Source organism: Nipponia nippon, unplaced genomic scaffold (assembly GCF_047370975.1).
Source record: "Nipponia nippon isolate SJK-2023a ecotype South Korea unplaced genomic scaffold, ASM4737097v1 scaffold_50, whole genome shotgun sequence".
Taxonomy (NCBI): Eukaryota; Metazoa; Chordata; class Aves; order Pelecaniformes; family Threskiornithidae; genus Nipponia; species Nipponia nippon.
Genome location: NW_028262370.1, coordinates 551886 through 570576, shown reverse-complemented (window position 1 = coordinate 570576; position 18691 = coordinate 551886). Strand labels below are relative to the sequence as shown.

The window sequence follows — 18691 nt, the reverse complement described above, 5'->3', positions numbered from 1 at the left end:
TCCACATTCTTCTTACGTTGAGGGGCCCAGACCTGGAGGCAGGGCTCCAGGTGGGGTCTGAGGAGAGCGGAGCAGAGGGGGAGAATCCCCTCCCTCGCCCTGCTGGCCACGCTGCTTTTGCTGCAACCCAGGAGTCGGTTGGCTTTCTGGGCTGCAAGCGCACATTGCCAGGTCATGTTGATCTTCTCATCACCCAACACCCCCAGCCCTTCTCCTCAGGGCTGCTCTCAATCCATTCCCCGCCCAGCCTGTATTTGTGCTTGGGATTGCCCCGACCCATGTGCAGGACCTTGCCCTTGGCCTGGTTGAACTTCATGAGGTTCACGTGGGCCCACCTGCCCAGCCTGTCAAGGTCCCTCTGGATGGCAGCCCTTCTCTCCGGCGTGTCGACCGCACCACACGGCTTGGTGTCAAACTTGCTGAGGGTGCGCTCAATCCCACTGTCCAATGTTGCCAACAAAGATGTTAAACAGCGCTGGTCCCAATAGCGACCCCTGAGGAACGCCACTCGTCACTGGTCTCCACATGGACATCAAGGCGTTGACCACAACTCTTTGAGTGCGACCATCCAGCCAATTCCTTATCCACCGAGTGGTCCATCCGTCGAATCCCTGTCTCTCCATTTTAGAGACACGGATGTCGTGCGGGACAGCGTCAAATGCTTTGCACAGGTCCGGGTCGATGACATCTCTTGCTCTTCCCTCATCCACCAACGCTGTAACCCCGTCGTAGAAGGCCCCCAAATTTGTCAGGCACGACTTGCCCTTAGTGAAGCCCCGGTGGCTGTCACCAATCACCTCCTTATTTTCCATGTGCCTTAGCATAGTTTCCAGGAGACTCTGCTCCAGGATCTCGCGGGGCACAGAGGTGAGGCTGACTGGCCTGTAGTTCCCCGCGTCTTCCTTTTTTCCCTTCTTAAAAATGGGGTTATGTTTCCCCTTTTCCAGTCAGCGGCAGCTTCACTGGACTGCCCCGACTTCTCAAACATGATGGAGAGTGGCTTCACAACTGCATCCCCCAGTTCCCTTAGGACCTGCGGATGCATCTCACCAGGTCCCGTGGACTTGTGCACCTTCAGGTGCCTTAGATGGTCTCGAACGTGATCTTCTCCTACAGCGGGCGGTTCTTCATTCTCCCCGTCCCTGCCTTGGCCTTCTGCGACTTGGTGGTGTGGCTCGAGCACTTGCCGGTGAAGACTGAGGCAAAAGAGTCACTGAGTTCCTCAGCCTTCTCCATATCCCGGGTGCCCAGGTCTCCCGGTTCCTTCCGGAGAGGGCCCACATTCTCCCTAGTCCGCCTTTTATCACCAGGGAGTGGGCGCCATGGCTCGGGCAATGCCCAGCCTTCGGGAGCGTCTCCCGCCGGAGCTGCCGGCTCCTGGGGGGTCTCTGTGCTCTCCTGGTGTTTCCCTGCCTCAGGAAAACTGCCTGTGCCCCGAGATCTGCCGCTCCGCTGTGGATCGGACTGGCTCTGGAGCAGCTCCCGTCGGCAGCTGGGGGTTTTTGTACCAATTTCTATCCCACCGGGGGCAGAGGAGCCCCCCTGGCCACCCCATTGCTGCCCCCAGCCCTGCACCCCCCAATCCCTGCAACCCCCTCCCCCCCCAGCTCTGCAGTCCCCCAACACATCCTGGGTCCAAGGAGAAGGATTTATTTCAAACTCTGTGTCCCGTGGCCAGCCCTGCCGGTTACCGGCCCAGCTGGCCCCCGCTGGCCCCCGCTGGTCCCCATGGTCACCATCACGCAGCAGGGACACGGCAGAGTGCCTGGCCTGGCCCCCGCGCTCCCCCGTCACCGCGCTCACGGTCCCTTGTCACAGCTTTCGCTGTCCCCATCCCTGCTCGTGGTGTCCCCATCCCATCTCCTGCTGTCCCTCTTGCAGCTTCCAGTGTCCCCATCCCTGCTTTTGGTGTCCCCATCCTGGCACCTGGTGTCCCCATCCCCAGCTCCTGCTCTTCCTCACCCTCTGCCCCTATGTCCCCATCCCCCTCTTTACCCCCCATCCCCTGCCCTGCAGCAGGCACCAGTAGTGGCTCCCCAGGGGACCCCAGCTCGCCCAGTCGTCCCCCCTCCAGCACGGCCACCCGCTGCGCCCGCATGGCCAAGGCCACCTCCCCCGTCACCAGCAGCACCGCGCGCCCGGCCCCGCTGGCTCCGAAGATCTCCTGCTCCACCTGTGGTGGGTGGCATCGTCAGTGGGGACCCTGCACATCAGGGGACCCAGGGGACGTGGGGACCAGGGACCAAGGGGACACCGGAAGCAGGAACGCAGGGGACATGGAGAGCAGGGACCAAGGGGACATGGGGAGCTGAGACGAAGGGGAGCAGGGACCCCAGGACACCAGGACTGGGGACCAAGGGGACGCAGGGGGTGCTGGGATTGGGGACCAAGAAGACGCGGGGACCAGGGATGTGGCAGGGGATGCTGCAGGGACACGGCAGGGTTGGGTGGGGACACAGCGGGTGCATGGCAGAGGACGTGGTGGGGACGGCTGGGGACAGAGCGGGGACGTGGCAGGGAGATGGTGGGGACAGCTGAGGAGGTGGCAGGGATGCAGCGGTGGCATGGCAGGGACAGGGTGGGGCTGGGTGGGGCCACTGCTGGGGCCATGGCAGGGATGCAGGGGGGACATGGCAGGGACGGCTGGGGACGCAGTGGGGACGGCTGGGAACACAGCAAGGACATGTCATGGACACAGTAGGGACACTGCTGGGGACACGGAGGCGACATGGCAGGGATGGCTGGGGACACCGCGGGGATGCGTCAGGGACACATCGGGGACAGCTGGGGATGTGGCGGGGACGTGTGGGGATGGTGTGGTTTAACCCAGCAGGCAGCTAAATACCAGACAGCCGTTCGCTCCCCCGCAGTGGGATGGGGGAGAGAATCGGGGCAAAAAAGTAACATTTGGGTTTTGAGAGAAAAGGAGTTCGATGGGACAAGAAAGGGGGGGAAATCATAGTGATAATGATGGCAATAATAATAGCAATAATGACAAGAGAATGTACAACACAGTGCAATTGCTGACCGCCCGCCGAGCGATGCCCAGCCAGCTCCCAGCAGCGATCACCCCCCAGCCAACTCCCCCCAGTTTCTATACTGGGCATGACGTCACAGGGCATGGAGCAGCCCTTGGGCCAGGCTGGGTCAGCTGGCCTGGCTGTGCCCCCTCCCAGCTCCTCGCTGGCGGGGCAGGGGGAGCTGGAAAGGCCTCGAGCAGTGGAAGCGCTGCTTAGCCACAGCTCCCACCTCAGGGGGTGCCACCGTTCTGCTCACCCTGAAGCCAAAGCACGGCCCGAGGCCAGCTCCTAGGCAGAACCCCAACTCCGTCCCAGCGGAAAGCGGAGCCGCGGGCAGGAGAGAGGCCGGGCAGGAGCACCGCCAGGCACAAGAGCTGCCAGGCGTGAGCGACGGCGGGCACGAGGGACAGCGGGCGCAAGGGGTGCCAGGCACAGGTGATGCTGGGCCCGAGGGACGTCGTCCTTGGGGCACGAGTGCTCTTGGGGTGCTAGCGACGATGTGCACCGGGCAAGTGAGATGCGGGGCGAGAGCACTGCCAGGCGTGAGCGATGGCGGGCACGGGGAGAGCGGGCACAAGCGACGGCAGGCAGGAGGGAGAGCGGGCACAGGCAGTGCCGGGCAGAGGGGAGAGCGGGCGCGAGGGACACCTCCCACAGGCCCCGGGGGTGCCCACGCGCCCCAGGATTATTTTAGCCTTTTCCCAGCTTTGTCCCCCCTAAAGCCCCAGGCTGGCAGAGCCAGGCTGGGGTGGGGAGAGCCCAGCGTGGGGTGCCGGGCGCCTGGGTGCCCCCCTGGGGTGGGCAGGAGGCCGGGGTGCTGGGGTGCCCCGGGGGAAGGGGACAAGAGCGGGGCCGGGGCTGGGGCTTGGGGGGCCCCGGGGTGACCCCGGGCTGGGGGGACGCTGGTGGAGCGGGGGGTTCGGGGGGGGGCGTGGGGACGTGGGGGGGTCCCGGGCCGAGGGTCCCGGGGGGGGCGGGGTGGCAGGGGGCCCCGGGGGAGCCCTGTCCCGGCCCAGCCCCCCCGCTGCCTCTGCTGCATTCGCTTTCGCTTCTGCCGACCTGCGGAGCCGGGATCTGCCCGGCGCCCGGTGACGTCAGACGCAGCTCGGGCTGCCATTGGCGGTCGGGCGGTGGAGGGGCCAATGGCGGGGAGGGGCGGGGCCTGAGGCGGGGCTCGGGACTTGGGGCGGGGCTCGGCGGCTCAGTGAGGGTTCGCGGCCGGTGCGGAGCAGCGCGATGGGGCCGGGGCGGGCGCTGGGCCTGGGGCTGCTGCTGGGGGCCGTCGTCGGGGTGGCTGCGGCGGCGAACGGTGAGGGCGGGCGGGGACCCGGGAGCCCCCTCGGGCACCGGGATCCCCCTGCACCCCCTCTCCCGGGACACCGGAGATCCCCCCCTTCCCCCCCCGTACACCGGGGTCCCCCTGGACTCCCCTTCCCCGGCCGCAGGGACCCCCCCGGTCCCCCTGCCCAGACACCGGGTGCCCCCTCCCCACCCCCTCTCCGCCCCTGCACCCCCCTTTCCTGAGCACCCCGACCCCCACCCAGCCTCGCTCTCCATCCCTGCCCCCGGGCACCCTCACCCCTGTCGTCCCCCCCCCAACCCCCGCTGCCCCCCACCTCTGACCGCCCCCCGTGTCCCCGCAGTGCTCCACTCCCTGCGCTACTTCTATGTTGCGGTGTCGGAGCCAGGCCCGGGGCTTCCCCAGTTCGTAATCTTGGGGTACTTGGATGGGAACCCCTTTATGCGCTACGACAGCGAGACGGGGAAGGTGGAGCCCCAGGCAGCCTGGATGGCGACCAGCGTGGATCAGCAGTACTGGGACACCGAGACCCGGAACTTTCAGAGCCATCACCAGCTTTACCGCGTGAACCTGGATATATTGCGGGCCCGCTACAACCAGAGCAGGGGTGAGTGGGGGCTGGGCTGGGGCTCCGTGGGGCTGGGGTGGAGCTGCGTGGGCCAGGGGAGTTCACACCCCCAAGATCCTGCCCTGCCCCACGCTGCTGCCCCGGCTTGGGCCGGCCCTTCCCTGCCTGGGGTCATTGTCAGGGGGCTCCCAGCCACCCTGTCCCAGCCCCTTGCCACCCCCACGGCAGTCGAGACCCCCAGAAGCAGAGGGGCCCCCACCCGCAGTGTCCCAGCCCCTTGCCCTCCCCATGGTGCTCCGGCCCCCATCCCAGAGCCAGCAGGGCTTCCCCACCCCATCCCATCTCCTTGTGCCCCCTCCAGCATTTGGGAGCCATGGCAGCCCCTTGCTGTCCCAGGGTGCCGTGGGGCTGGGTGCCGGCCCAGCCCTCTCCTGGGTGCCGGGGGTCTGCATGACGGCGTTACGTGACAGCCCGAGTGCTGGACGGGGGGCAGCTCTCGTGCCGGTGCCCGATCCCCGTGGGCCTCATCCAGGGCTGGGGTGGGGGGTGCTGCCGGGGGCTCCGTGCCCCACTGAAGGCCCGGGGCTGCAGCCGCCCCTCAGCCCCGTCTGCCTGGTCGCGTTCCAGGGGCTCACACGCTGCAGCGCGTGTATGGCTGTGACCTCCTGGAGGACGGTAGCACCAGGGGGTATTGGCAGATGGGCTACGACGGGAGGGACTTCATCGCCTTCGACATGGACACAATGACGTTTACTGCGGCCGACGCGGTGCCACAAATAATCAAGCAGGAGTGCAAGGAGGACGGGACTGAAGCTGAGCGGAAGAAGCATTACCTGCAGAACACCTGCATCGAGTGGCTGAGGAAATACGTGAGCTACGGGCGGGCCGTGCTGGAGAGGAAAGGTGAGGGCGAGGCGGGGACCCTGGGGACCGGCTGCTGTGGGTGCGTGTGCCGGCCCTCACCGCCTGCCCCTCCCCAGAGCCCCCCACGGTGCGAGTGTCGGGGAAGGAGGCCCACGGGATCCTGACCTTGTACTGCCGCGCTTACGGCTTCTACCCGCGGCCCATCACCGTCAGCTGGCTGAAGGCGGGCGAGGTGAGGGACCAGGAGACGGAGTGGGGCAGCATCGCGCCCAACAGCGACGGCACCTACTACACCTGGGCCTCCATCGAGGCGCGCCCAGAGGAGAAGGACAAGTACCGGTGCCGCGTGGAGCACGCCAGCCTGGCCGAGCCCGGTGTCTTTGCGTGGGGTGAGCCCGGTGGGCTTGGGCCCGTGGAGCGGTGGGCTGGGGTGGTTGCCCTTCCCCTCCTCACGGCCCTGCTCTCCCCCAGAGCCGGAGTCCAACCTGCTCACCATCGTGGTGGCGGTGGCTGTTGCCGTCCTGGCTGTCACCGCTGTCATGGCCGCATTCACCATCTGGAAGTACAAATCAGGGAAAGGGAAGAAGGGCTACGGCATGGCATCAAGTGAGTACCGGGAGCAGGTCCGGCTCCACCCGCTGCCCAGTGCCGGGGCGGTCTCGTGGCTCTGGTTTTTGGCCGCTGCCGGCATTTCCCGACCCCTCGTCCTCCCTGTGCTGCCCCTCTTTAAAGCCTCGCAGCGGGGACGTATGGAAGAGGTTGTGTGTCCCCTCCGGTGCCTGCAGCACCATCCTCCCCTCCCAGTGGCTGCAGCGCGGCCGTGGCTCCCAGGCCGGCTCCTGGCCCATGCACTGGGCCCGTAGCGAGCGTGGGGCTGGCAGCTCACGGCTGTTTCTCTCTCGCAGGCACGGACGGGGGGTCTGGTGGCTCAGCCGCAGGTACGGCCTGGGACCGGGGGGATGGACGGGGTGGGCCCAGCTCTCTGTGTTTTCTGCAACTGGAGCAACACTGGGTTGTGGGAGGGGGTCACCGAGCCCCCCAGAGCAGAGAGTTGGGGACAGGGAGGTGGCCCTGGGTGACGCTGTCTCTTCCTCTCTACCCTGCAGGGATCACCGCCTAACCCCTTCCCGAGGGGCCAGCACGTGGCTGGATGTGGCCCCCTGCCCTCTCACCAGTTGGGCACAGAGCGGTGCTGGAGGATGCTGGGAGCTGCCTGCAGAGCGAGCTTGTCACGCTGCGCCTGCCCACCCCCAGCGACGGTGGTGGCTCTTCTGGCTGGGTGAACTTCGTTTTTCCAATACTATTTGAGCACTGCAATTATTACTGTTTTTTTTTTTTTACTTTAAGGTTGTAACTGATTTCTTCCGCGTGTGTACGTTTCCTGGCGCACCCAATAAACGCTGGTCCCCGCCCTCCCTCGGCCTGTGCCTCCTCTCACGGTGCCTGGGCTGCTCTCGCAGCCTCGGGCCGAGGGCTGTGCTGGTTCTGGCTGGGATGGAGTTCATTTGCTTCATGGCAGCCCATCATGGTGCCGGGTGCAGGATTTGAGACCAAGGCAGCGTCGGTAGCACAGCGATGGATCTGACCAGCGTTGGCACACCATCCCGGCCGCCCCGGTGCATAGATGGGGGTTGCGGAAGATGGTGAGAGGGGACACAAGCAGGCAGATGCCCCAAACTAAGGAGAGTTATTCCCGGCCGTATCATGTCGTACTCGATGATGAAAAGGGCAAAGAGGGGGCTGATGGGGACTGGCCGGCTTTTCCTCAGGCACTGGCTGGGTAGGGGTGTCCCTGTGGTGGAGGGGGTGAGCTCAAAGCCACGCAGATGGACCCTGAGCAGAAGGGCTCCTGCTCTGAGGCCACGGAAACAGGCGCTGAGACAACGTCTTCTGGTTTGAAGTCCTGCAAACGGTCCCTGCGCCTAAACCAGGGACTCGACCCTGAACTAAAATAGTTGCTCTTGTAGTCAAGGAGTCACGGTGGAAGCGGAGGTCGGCTCGGTCAATAAGAGAAGCAGCAGCTCCTCCTGAGAGGGAGCAGAGGCAGAAACGAGCTGGTGCCTATCCCTGGGCGGGCTGTGAGATCCAGGGAATGGTTTCGTCCATCAGGCAGGTGAAGAGATTTGCTCCCAGGTTGCTCCCATGCTGGGAGAGTGGGGCGTAACAGGCTGGAACTAGAAGGCAGGGAAGGGCAGGAGCTGGGATCCATTGCTGGGGACTGTGGGATTGATGGATGGGAAGAGGGGCAGCCACCCGCCGCCTCTGGAGGTGGCTCCTGCTGAGCGGGAAGGCAAAGGGGGGGATCCCAATTGCCGTGGTGAGAGCTGCGGGGAGCCCCACAGGAAAGGAGTGGGAGAAGCGACTGGTCCAGAGGCTCAAGGAAGTAAAGATCCTTTGAGGATGCAAAGAGGCACCGGTGGGCCATTGTCAATAGAGAGATGGCTCCCCCAGCAGTGTGCCCAGGTGGCCAAGGAGGCCAAGAGGGCTGCAAGCGCACATTGCCGGGTCATGTTGATCTTCTCATCACCCAACACCCCCAAGTCCTTCTCCTCAGGGCTGCTCTCAATCCATTCCCCGCCCAGCCTGTATTTGTGCTTGGGATTGCCCCAACCCATGTGCAGGACCTTGCCCTTGGCCTGGTTGAACTTCATGAGGTTCACGTGGGCCCACCTGCCCAGCCTGCCAAGGTCCCTCTGGATGGCAGCCCTTCTCTCCGGCGTGTCGACCGCACCACACGGCTTGGTGTCAAACTTGCTGAGGGTGCGCTCAATCCCACTGTCCAATGTTGCCAACAAAGATGTTAAACAGCGCTGGTCCCAATAGCGACCCCTGAGGAACGCTACTCGTCACTGGTCTCCACATGGACATCAAGGCGTTGACCACAACTCTTTGAGTGCGACCATCCAGCCAATTCCTTATCCACCGAGTGGTCCATCCGTCGAATCCCTGTCTCTCCATTTTAGAGACACGGATGTCGTGCGGGACAGCGTCAAATGCTTTGCACAGGTCCGGGTAGATGACATCTCTTGCTCTTCCCTCATCCACCAACGCTGTAACCCCGTCGTAGAAGGCCCCCAAATTTGTCAGGCACGACTTGCCCTTAGTGAAGCCCCGGTGGCTGTCACCAATCACCTCCTTATTTTCCATGTGCCTTAGCATAGTTTCCAGGAGACTCTGCTCCAGGATCTCGCGGGGCACAGAGGTGAGGCTGACTGGCCTGTAGTTCCCCGCGTCTTCCTTTTTTCCCTTCTTAAAAATGGGGTTATGTTTCCCCTTTTCCAGTCAGCGGCAGCTTCACTGGACTGCCCCGACTTCTCAAACATGATGGAGAGTGGCTTCACAACTTCATCCCCCAGTTCCCTTAGGACCTGCGGATGCATCTCACCAGGTCCCGTGGACTTGTGCACCTTTAGGTGCCTTAGATGGTCTCGAACGCGATCTTCTCCTACAGCGGGCGGTTCTTCATTCTCCCAGTCCCTGCCTTGGCCTTCTGCGACTTGGTGGTGTGGCTCGAGCACTTGCCGGTGAAGACTGAGGCAAAAGAGTCACTGAGTTCCTCAGCCTTCTCCATATCCCGGGTGCCCAGGTCTCCCGGTTCCTTCCGGAGAGGGCCCACATTCTCCCTAGTCTGCCTTTTATCACAGGGAGTGGGCGCCATGGCTCGGGCAATGCCCAGCCTTCGGGAGCGTCTCCCGCCAGAGCTGCCGGCTCCTGGGGGGTCTCTGCGCTCTCCTGGTGTTTCCCTGCCTCAGGAAAACTGCCTGTGCCCCGAGATCTGCCGCTCCGCTGTGGATCGGACTGGCTCCGGAGCAGCTCCCGTTGGCAGCTGGGGGTTTTTGTACCAATTTCTGTCCCACTGGGGGCAGAGGAGCCCCCCTGGCCACCCCATTGCTGCCCCCAGCCCTGCACCCCCCAATCCTTGGGCCCCTCACCCCACGAAGGCCATGGAGGGGCTGGAGCGTGGCCAGAGCAGGGCAGCGAGGCTGGGGCAGGGGCTGGAGCCCAAGGCTGGGGAGGAGCGGCTGGGGGAGCTGGGGGGGCTCAGCCTGGAGAAGAGGAGGCTGAGGGGAGCCCTCATCGCTCTCTGCAACGGCCTGAAAGGAGGCTGGAGCCGGGGGGGTCGGTCTCTTCTCCCCAGTCACAAGCGATGGGACGAGAGGGAACGGTCTCAAGCTGCGCCAGGGCAGGTTTGGGTTGGATACTAGGAAAAACTTCTTCCCCGAAAGGGCTGTCAGGCCCTGGCCCAGGCTGCCCAGGGAAGGGGTTGAGTCCCCATCCCCGGAGGGATTCAAGAGCCGGGGAGACGTGGTGCTTGGGGACATGGTTTAGTGGTGGCCTTGGCAGCGCTGGGTGTGAAAGGGTTAAAAACCACAAGAGCAAGAAAGATGTTGTAAATACCTTAGTCACTTAATTAGCTGAGAAGACTCCCTGGTGTGATTTAAAGGTGTTGTGAATGCCTTACAGCTTGATGTGATTTAGGGCGTAGCTAGAAGAACAGTTATAAGATAAGGGGGGCTCCGGGATAATCTCGTTACAGACAACTCGGCCTTGGGAGAACGGATGCACGGAACCATGAAGACTGGAAGAAACAGAAGAATGGCACCGATAGCCTTGAAGGACAACGTCTACGTGATCCTAGGACTGAGTTTGCGCAGAAGCAAGGGTCAATCAGCGAGCACAGTGAAGAAGACTACGAGCCTTCATCGGAAGACCCCCAAAGACCACTTGAAGACCACCACGAGAGATGACTGTGCATGCGAATTGGATCTTTACATATGCTAATAAGTTCATGGAAATCTCATGTTTATGTAAACGAATTCCCGGAAATCCTATGAATATGTATGAATGCATAGTATATATCTTCTAAAAATTCATCAACTTGTTGGGGCGCTTATGGTGGAGAATCCCCAGTGCTGCCCAGCGCTGCAATAAAGGACACCTCCTTAATAGTGACTTTGTTGCTCTTGAGTTTCATTTCAGGGACTCTCTGAATGCTCCGTTTCTCCCTTGCGGAGATTCGGACTGTGAGGGGAAGCATCCCTGAATTTTTGTATCAGGTTAACGGTTGGACTTGACGATCTTAAAGGTCTTTTCCAACCTAAACGATTCGATGACTCTATGATTAACCCTGGGCCCACGAGACCTGTGGTGGTTTACCCTTCGGGCCCACCACCCTTGGGCTTGTTAACCCTGGGGACCCATCACCCTGGGTGCCCGTCACTTTTTGCTTCGAAGGACCTCGGGGCTGCAGTGCCCACTCAGGTCACCATAAGTACCAATATGTGAAGAAGGCTGTCACCATCCTGGGTGGCACTCGGAGGACTGTGGCAGTGGGGTCCTGTGCTCCTGCTGCTCCCCGCAGCCCTAATGAGCCCACCCTTTGAACGCTGGGTCCAAGTCCTGGGCAACCAGTATAAGAGTGATGAAGTGACTGTGAGAGGGCCCCGTCTGAGGTGCTCCATGGCTGGGAGCCTCTTGGAGAGGCCGTGGGAGCCAGAACTCTTCAGCCTGGAGAAGATTTGGCTGTCGGGGGTCCCGCCCAGGTGGGATCTCATCAGTGGCAGTGACAGGACAAGAGGCACAGGGCACAAATGTAGACACAGAACGGCTTGGGAGGACACTTTTTTACTGTGGGGGTGACTGAGGCTCCTCGGGGAGGTTCTGGGGTCTCCAACTGTGGAGGGATAAAAGGCCACCAGGATGTGGCTATGGTGGTCTCCCTGGGCTGAGCCCCCCAGCACCCCTTGAAGGGCCCTGTTCCCCCCGCCAGGGTCTCCCAGGGGCCCTCCCCAGCACCCCAGCACCCCGTGAAGGTCCCAGCTGACCCCCAGGGACCCTCCTGAGCCCCCCAGCACCCCGTGAAGGTCCCAGCTGACCCCCAGGGACCCTCCTGAGCCCCCCAGCACCCCGTGAAGGTCCCAGCTGACCCCCAGGGACCCTCCTGAGCCCCCCAGCACCCCGTGAAGGTCCCAGCTGACCCCCAGGGACCCTCCTGAGCCCCCCAGCACCCCGTGAAGGTCCCAGCTGACCCCCAGGGACCCTCCTGAGGCCCCCAGCACCCCGTGAAGGTCCCAGCTGACCCCCAGGGACCCTCCTGAGGCCCCCAGCACCCCGTGAAGGTCCCAGCTGACCCCCAGGGACCCTCCTGAGCCCCCCAGCACCCCGTGAAGGTCCCAGCTGACCCCCAGGGACCCTCCTGAGGCCCCCAGCACCCCGTGAAGGTCCCAGCTGACCCCCAGGGATCCTCCTGAGGCCCCCAGCACCCCATGAAGGTCCCAGCTGAACCCCAAGGACCCTCCCGAGCCCCTCCAGGATGCCACGAAGGTCTCTGCTGCACCCTGGGGACCCACAGGGCTTTCCCGAGAGGGGAACAGCAGGTGACACCCGGGACACAGGCGGGGCTCAGCGTCCCCCCCAGGCCAGCGCGTGGAGGCGGTGGGCAGCATCTCGCAGTCGCCCACGGTACTCAAGGCAGCAGTGCAGCCCAGGCGGGATGGACTCCAACCCCCCCCGCAGCCCCCAGCACCCAGCGGCGATGGTCCCCGTCGAATCGTTGTCCCCGCCGTGCAGCACCCCCCTGGCACACAGGTCCCCCCAGCTTCCGCCGGCTGCCAACAGGGCTTCCAGGGCCACCATGGGCGCGTCATGGCCACTGCGCCCTGGCCACCCCTCCAGTGCCCAGCCCATGTACGCCGCATCCCGCTCGGCTGGTGACGGAAGGGATGGCACCTGCGGTGGGCCACGACCCTCCAGAAGCCCCCGGGATTCCAGGTACCTGCAGGAACGTGGGGACGTTGAGGTCACTGGGAACACTGGGGACATTAAGGTCACTGGGAACACTGGAGTCATGGAGGACGTGGGGATATTGGGGTCAGCAGGGACACTGGAGACGTGGTGACACTGGGCTCACCAGGGTCATTGCTGCCACTGGGGACACTGGGATCATTGGTGTCACCAGTGATAAAGGGGTAAGCAGTGGCACTGGGGGTCAGCGGGCTGTGGCTCTGCAGCAGCCCCTGTGACACCAGGTACCTGTGGGGACATCGGGGACAACTGGGACACCTGGGGGCACCACGGCAGTGGAGGCAGTGGGGACACCAGTGACACCCAGGAAACAAAGAGCACCAGGGACACCAGGGACACTGAGGTCAGTGGGGGTGTGGGGTGGCTCTGGGCCACATTCCCCCAGCTGAGGGTGGCAGCACTGGTGGGGACACTGGGGACACTGGGACACTGGGGGCAGCAGGGACAGGATGGGCACTGGTGACTCTGCAGACAGACCAGGCACCAGGGTCAGCAGTGACACCAGTGACAGTGGGGCAGGGGACACATCCAGCCATGGGGGCAGAGCAGTGTCACCAGTGCCACCAGTGCGGTGGCCGCAAGGACTGGGAGAGAGCATTGTGGGCACCAGTGACCCCATGAACCCCTCCCAGTATCCTCACCAACCCCTCCCAGTGCTCCCAGCGACCCCACAGAACCCTCCCAGTACCCCCTCACCGGTGCCAGGCATCCCCGAAGAAGGGCCAGGCGGCGGCGTTGTCCCCCACGGCCACCCCGGCACCCTCCACGTAGTCCCATGCGAGGGGCAGGACCCGCAGCAACTCCGCCCCCCAGCGCTCCGGGGGCTCCCCCCGAGCCCCCAGCGCCCCAAAGAGGGCCACCGCCAGCGCCCCGAGGTACCCTGTGGGGACAGCGGTTTCAGGGGGGCTCCAGTGTCCCCTCCTCCGCTGCCGCCCCCCCCCCCCCCCGCCTGGCACCCACCGGTCGGGTGGTGGTGGGTCATGCGTCCGCTCTCGATGCTCACCCGGATCAGCGTTGGCAGCTCCCAGGCGTGCGGGTACCTGCATTGGCATCAGCCCTGTCCCCGTCCTCCCCTGTCCCCTCCCTGTCCCTGTAGCCCCAGCCTTGGCCCTATCCCCATCCCGCCACCACTGTCCTTGTCCCCCTCTGTCCTTGTCCCTGCTGTCCCCATCCCCCCTGGCCCCGCCACCTCCCTGTCCCCCTCTCATCTGCTCTGTGACCCCGTGTTCCCTCCTCCCTATCATTGTCCTCATCTTCTCTTGTCCCCTAGGGCTCCCTGTTCCCTCTCCCCCAGCTCAGACATCCCAGCCCCCCCAGCCCCACTGTCCCCCGCCTCCCAGCTCCAGCACCACCATGTCCCTAAGCCCCGGTCCTTGTCCTCTCCAGCTCCAACACCCCCATGTCCCCATGCCCCTCTGTGTCCCCATTCCCCCATCTCTTACACCCCCATGTCCCTGTCACCCCATCCCCATTGCCTCATGTCCCCTTCCCTCCAGCTCTGGGACCCCCGTGTCCCCATCCCCGAGCTCTGACACTCCCGTGTCCCCCTTCCCCTGTCCCCCCCTCCTCCCTCGTCCCTGTCTCTGCATATCTGCCCCCCCACCCCGAGGTCTGACAGCCTTGTGTCCCCATCCCTGTCCCGTCCTTGTCCCTGTCCCTTCCAGCTCTGACACCCCCGTGTCCCCAGCCCCGACACCCTTGTGTCCCCATTCCCCCAGCAGTGACACCCCCTTGTCCCTGTCCCCATCCCCTGTGTCCCCATCCCCTGTGTCCCCATCCCTCCATGTCCCCATCCCTGACTCCCCTATGGCCCTGACACCCCATTACCCGACAGCCCCATGTCCCCATCCCCTCTATGTCCCCATCCCTGCAGCTCTGACCACTCCAGTGTCCCTGTCCCCCTGTGTCCCTCTCCCCTCCAGCTCTGACACCCCCATGTCCCCATCCCTGACACCCTCGTGTCCCCATCCCTCCAGCTCCAACACCCTCGTGTCCCCATCCCTCCCATCCCCACGTGTCCGCACGTGTCCCCCCATGTCCCTACCCCCCCTCCGCTGTCCTTTCCCGTGTCCCTGTCCCCACCTGAGGCCGATGGCCAGGCTACGCATGGCGGCCCCGCAGCCAGTGCCGGTGGGGTTGAAGGGGATGCGATAGCCCTCGGGCTCCCCAGGCCGCAGCTGCGAGGTGCCTGGGGGGGGAGGTCTCATGGCCCCGACATCCCCCGACTCCCCGCAGACCCTCGGACGCCACTCACCCAGGATGCTGGTGGGCCCCGGCTTGCGGCCCTCCATGTCACCCATGGCGGCCACGTAGCGACGAGCCAGCTCCTGCAGGAGGGGTTCCCCCTCCAGGCCTGAGGAAGGGGGGTTTGTGAGGACCCCCCCCCCCGGGCCACCCAACTGGAGGGGAGGGAGAGGCCCCATGCACCCCCCAAAACTGAAGGGGAAGAGGAAGACCCCCTCCATTGCACCACCCCCAAACGGTGGGGAAAGGGAACACCGCCCCATAGACAACCCGAAACGGAAGGGGAAGGAGGACCCCCCCCCCCCATGGACCCCCAAAAGTGAAGGGAAAACGAGTTGCCTGCCATTGACCCCCCCAAAAGTGGAGGGAAAAGGGGACAGCCCCCATGGACCCCCCAAAAGTGGAGGGGAAGGAGGACACCCCCCATGGACCCCCAAAAGTGGAGGAAAAAAGGGATGCCCCCCCATGGACCCCCAAAAGTGGAGGGGAAGTGGGAGGACATCCATGAACACCCCAAAACTCAGGAGAAATGGGGAATCCTCCTGAGCACCCCAAATTGGGTGGGAAAGGGGTAACCACCACCACCCCCCACATCCCCCAGACTGGGAGGGGGAAATGGACCCCCCCCCCCCAGCACCCAATGTGGGAGGAAAGGGAACACCAGTTCCCACAAACTGGGGGGGAAAAATAGGGGATCCCCACCCCCCCGTGAGGGGAAATGGGGACCCCGGCAACTTTTTTTGGGGGGCCTCAGTGGAGCCCCTGAAGGGGGCGTGGAATTAGGATGCCCCCAAACCCCCTCCAGGGCTGGCCAGGGACCTCCAAACTCCCCCCAACCCCCCCCTAAGCAGCTCAGAGGTGTAAGGGGGACCCCCAAACTGCCTCAGGGACCCCCTAGGCAGCTCAGAGGTGTAACGGGGACCCCCGAACCCCTCCAGGGACCCCCTTAAGCAGCTCAGAGGTGTAACGGTGACCCCCGAACCCCTCCAGGGACCCCCCCCTAAGCAGCTCAGAGGTATAATGGGGACCCCCAAACTGCCTCAGGGACCCCCCTAAGCAGCTCAGAGCTGTAACGGGGACCCCCAGACTGCCCCAGGGACCCCCCATGCAGCCAAGTGGTATAACAGGGACCCCCAAACCCCCCCGGTCTAGGATACCATGGGGACACCATCCCCCGGTGACCCTCCCCTGTGTCTGTGGGGTGCAACGGACACACCTACTTCCCCCCACCCCCCCAACCTGTGGCCAGGCCCTCGGCGGTCGCGAGGTGGAGGACGGTGTCATCGCTGACGGGCCACTCGGGGGGCTGGAGGGTGATGGCTTCCAGCCCCCCCAGCTCGGCCAGCTCGGCGTGGATCTGGGGTCCCGAGGTGCAATACTCCCACCGGCTCCCCCGGTATCCGAGCGCGTCCCCCACCCCGCTCAGCACCATGGCCGCTTCGTAGGCTTCCACCGAGGGCACCCTGGGGGAAAAGTGGGGTTTCAAGGGGGGTGGGGGAGCGGTGGGGCAGGTGCCGAGGACTCCCCGGGGGCACTCACGTCTCCTCCATCGCGGTAGCAGCTGGGGACGCCCATCAGGTTTGGGGCACGGGGCCAGCGCTGGCCAGGGGCCCTTAAGGAGGGTGAGGACACCAAGGGGACTGGGGGGGGACACGACGGGGACATGGGCACTGTCCCCGTGGTGGTGGGCATGAGTGGGGAGGGACCCCAGGGCTGCTGTCCCTGGGGGGGGTGGCAGGGAGGGGAAAGGCTGCGGGGGGCCCCAAAAAGCACTGAGAGGGGACTGGGGGGCTGCAGGGAGCCCCCAGAGGGGCATGGAGGGGGATGTACCCAAAGAGCGCTGGGGGTATCCAAAGGGGCATGGGGGAGCCTGGAGGGCACCCAAAAGGGCTGGGGGGGCACCCAAAGGGGCACGGAGGCACCCAAAAGGGTTGGGGTGGCACCCAAAGGGGCACACAGGGACGTGGGGGGCACCCAAAAGGGGTGGGGGTACCCAAGGGGGCATGGAGGCACCCAAAGGAGACTGGGGGGGCACCCAAAGGGGCGGGGGGGTACCCAAAGGGGCATGGAGGAGCCTGGGGGGGCACCCTAAGGGGACTGGGGGGGCACCCAAAGGGGACACCTAGAGGGGCCAGAGGCCTCAAAGGGACTTGGGATGCAGAAGGATGGGTTTTAGCAAGGCCCGGGGGAAGGCAGGGACCAGGAGAAAAGGAGCCTCACCAAGGAAAAATGTTTCTCCCAAGTATTTTCCAATAGTTCTGTCACTGGGATGGGGCAAAACCATGGCCCCGAGCCATCTTTTGGGGTGAGATCCCCCAAAACTGAAGTCACCTGGCTCCTGTCAGGATGGGGCAGCTCTGCTCTGACAACCGGGGTCGGCTCCGACCCAAACCCGTTGGTTTTTGCTATCCAAAAAAAGTAAAATTAATGTCTGGTGGTGGGCAGCGAGTGGTTAAAAGATCGTCCTTAAATTGCAGAGCCTTAATTACGGAGTCAAGCAGCAAAACCTCGGCCCGGGCCCCGGGCCAGTCCTAGAAAAGTGCAACTCCTGGCACCCAGCACCACGTTTTCGTCCGTTTTTTTTGGCCCAAATGATGCCAAACGTGACCCAAATCTTTGATCTGTTGGGGAAAATTCTGCTGGGGGGGAGGGGGGGCGGCAACGGGTGCTTGGTCGTAAACCGGGTGAATAACGAGGTTTAAAATCCATTGGCAATTAGGAAAATTAAAAACAAAAACCATCGGTGTGCCAAAAATAACAGTTTTTTGGACATATTTTTGTTCGGACATAAAGAAATGGAGGTCTCATCCTGCCATGCTCCGCAAAGTGTGCTCAGGCCTCAGATAGTGGGGTTCAGGGTCAGGAAAGGGGTCGGGCAGCCCAGGAGCCTGCGGGTTGGGTCCAGGGCAGGGGCAGGACACCCCAAAACTTCACAGCTCATGGAGAAGACAGGGCCAGGGCACCCCAAACCCCATGGGTCAGGAGCAGGACAGAGTCTGGGCACCCCAAAACCCCACAGGTCATGGACCACAGTCAAACAGGGCACCCCAAAACACTGTGGCTCAGGTCCAGGACAAGGACAAGGCACCCCCAAACCCCATGGGTCGGGTCCAGGACAGGGCCAGGGCACCGTAAGTCCTGCAGAACACGTTCAGGATGGGAGCAGGACACCCCCAAACCCCACAGGTCATGGACCAGACAGAGACAGGGCACCCCAAACCCCATGGGTGGGAGCCAGGATGGGTGCAGGATACCCCCAAAACCCACAGGTCACAGATCAGACAGGGCCAGGGCACCCCAAACCCCGTGGGTCAGTAGCAGGACAGAATCTGGGCACCCCAAAACCCCATGAGTCATTGACCAGAGAGGAACAGGGCACCTCAGAACTCCGTGGCTCAGGTCCAGGATAGGGACAAGGCACTCCAAGTCCTGCAGAACACGTTCAGGATGGGGGCAGGACACCCCCAGACCCCACAGGTCATGGACCAGACACGGACAGGGCACCCCAAACCCCGTGGGTCAGCGCCGGGACTGGTGCAGGGAAAGCTCAAAACCCTGTGGGTCACAGCCACGAGACGGGTAGAGAAGCCGAAACCCCGTGAGGCAGGGCCAGGACAGGGGCAAAACCCATCCAAACTCTGCAGTTAAGGGCCAGGACTGGGGCAGGACAGCCCCAAACCGCAACGGTCATGGCCAAGCCAGGGGCAAGGCACCCCAAACCCTGTGGGTCTTGGCTACGACAGAGGCAGGGCACCAGGAACCTCCGGGTGATGGCCACGATAGGGCAAAGCAATAACGAACCCCGATGGAGAGAGTCAGAACAAGGACCAAGAACCCCAAAAGCCCCATGGGTAATCGTCCAGCTGGGTGCAGGGCACCCCAAGCCCAGTG

The 18691-nt window shown here is 63.7% G+C and overlaps 2 protein-coding genes across 2 annotated transcripts; one reads left to right on the top strand and one right to left on the bottom strand.

Moving 5' to 3' along the window:
- The first annotated feature begins 4217 nt into the window (after window positions 1-4217).
- LOC104009142 (class I histocompatibility antigen, F10 alpha chain) lies at window positions 4218-7167 on the top strand. Its single transcript, XM_087734943.1, has 7 exons — window positions 4218-4329; window positions 4664-4927; window positions 5516-5791; window positions 5869-6141; window positions 6224-6358; window positions 6658-6690; window positions 6859-7167. Exons 1-7 carry the CDS (start codon window positions 4257-4259, stop codon window positions 6870-6872), a joined length of 1068 nt encoding a protein of 355 aa, XP_087591069.1. The 5' UTR covers window positions 4218-4256; the 3' UTR covers window positions 6873-7167.
- Window positions 7168-12056: 4889 nt separating this feature from the next.
- LOC104023367 (ADP-ribosylhydrolase ARH1-like) lies at window positions 12057-16395 on the bottom strand. The gene is made up of 7 exons (XM_087734928.1): window positions 16340-16395; window positions 16040-16263; window positions 14811-14909; window positions 14639-14744; window positions 13517-13596; window positions 13253-13436; window positions 12057-12527 (listed from the first exon to the last, which is right to left on the bottom strand). The coding sequence occupies exons 1-7, from the start codon at window positions 16348-16350 to the stop codon at window positions 12155-12157; spliced, it is 1077 nt and encodes a 358-aa protein (XP_087591054.1). The 5' UTR covers window positions 16351-16395; the 3' UTR covers window positions 12057-12154.
- Between the last annotated feature and the right edge of the window lie 2296 nt (window positions 16396-18691).

Excerpts from the sequence above, each read along its gene's own strand:
- LOC104009142 (XM_087734943.1), top strand. The coding sequence starts at position 4,257 with ATGGGGCCGGGGCGGGCGCTGGGCCTGGGGCTGCTGCTGGGGGCCGTC. Across the intron at positions 4,928-5,515 it reads CCGCTACAACCAGAGCAGGG|GGGCTCACACGCTGCAGCGC; the intron begins GTGAGTGGGGGC and ends GTCGCGTTCCAG. Across the intron at positions 5,792-5,868 it reads GGCCGTGCTGGAGAGGAAAG|AGCCCCCCACGGTGCGAGTG; the intron begins GTGAGGGCGAGG and ends GCCCCTCCCCAG.
- LOC104023367 (XM_087734928.1), bottom strand. Across the intron at positions 13,437-13,516 it reads GACCCACCACCACCCGACCG|GGTACCTCGGGGCGCTGGCG; the intron begins GTGGGTGCCAGG and ends CTGTCCCCACAG. Across the intron at positions 12,528-13,252 it reads TTCGGGGATGCCTGGCACCG|GTACCTGGAATCCCGGGGGC; the intron begins GTGAGGGGGTAC and ends ACGTTCCTGCAG.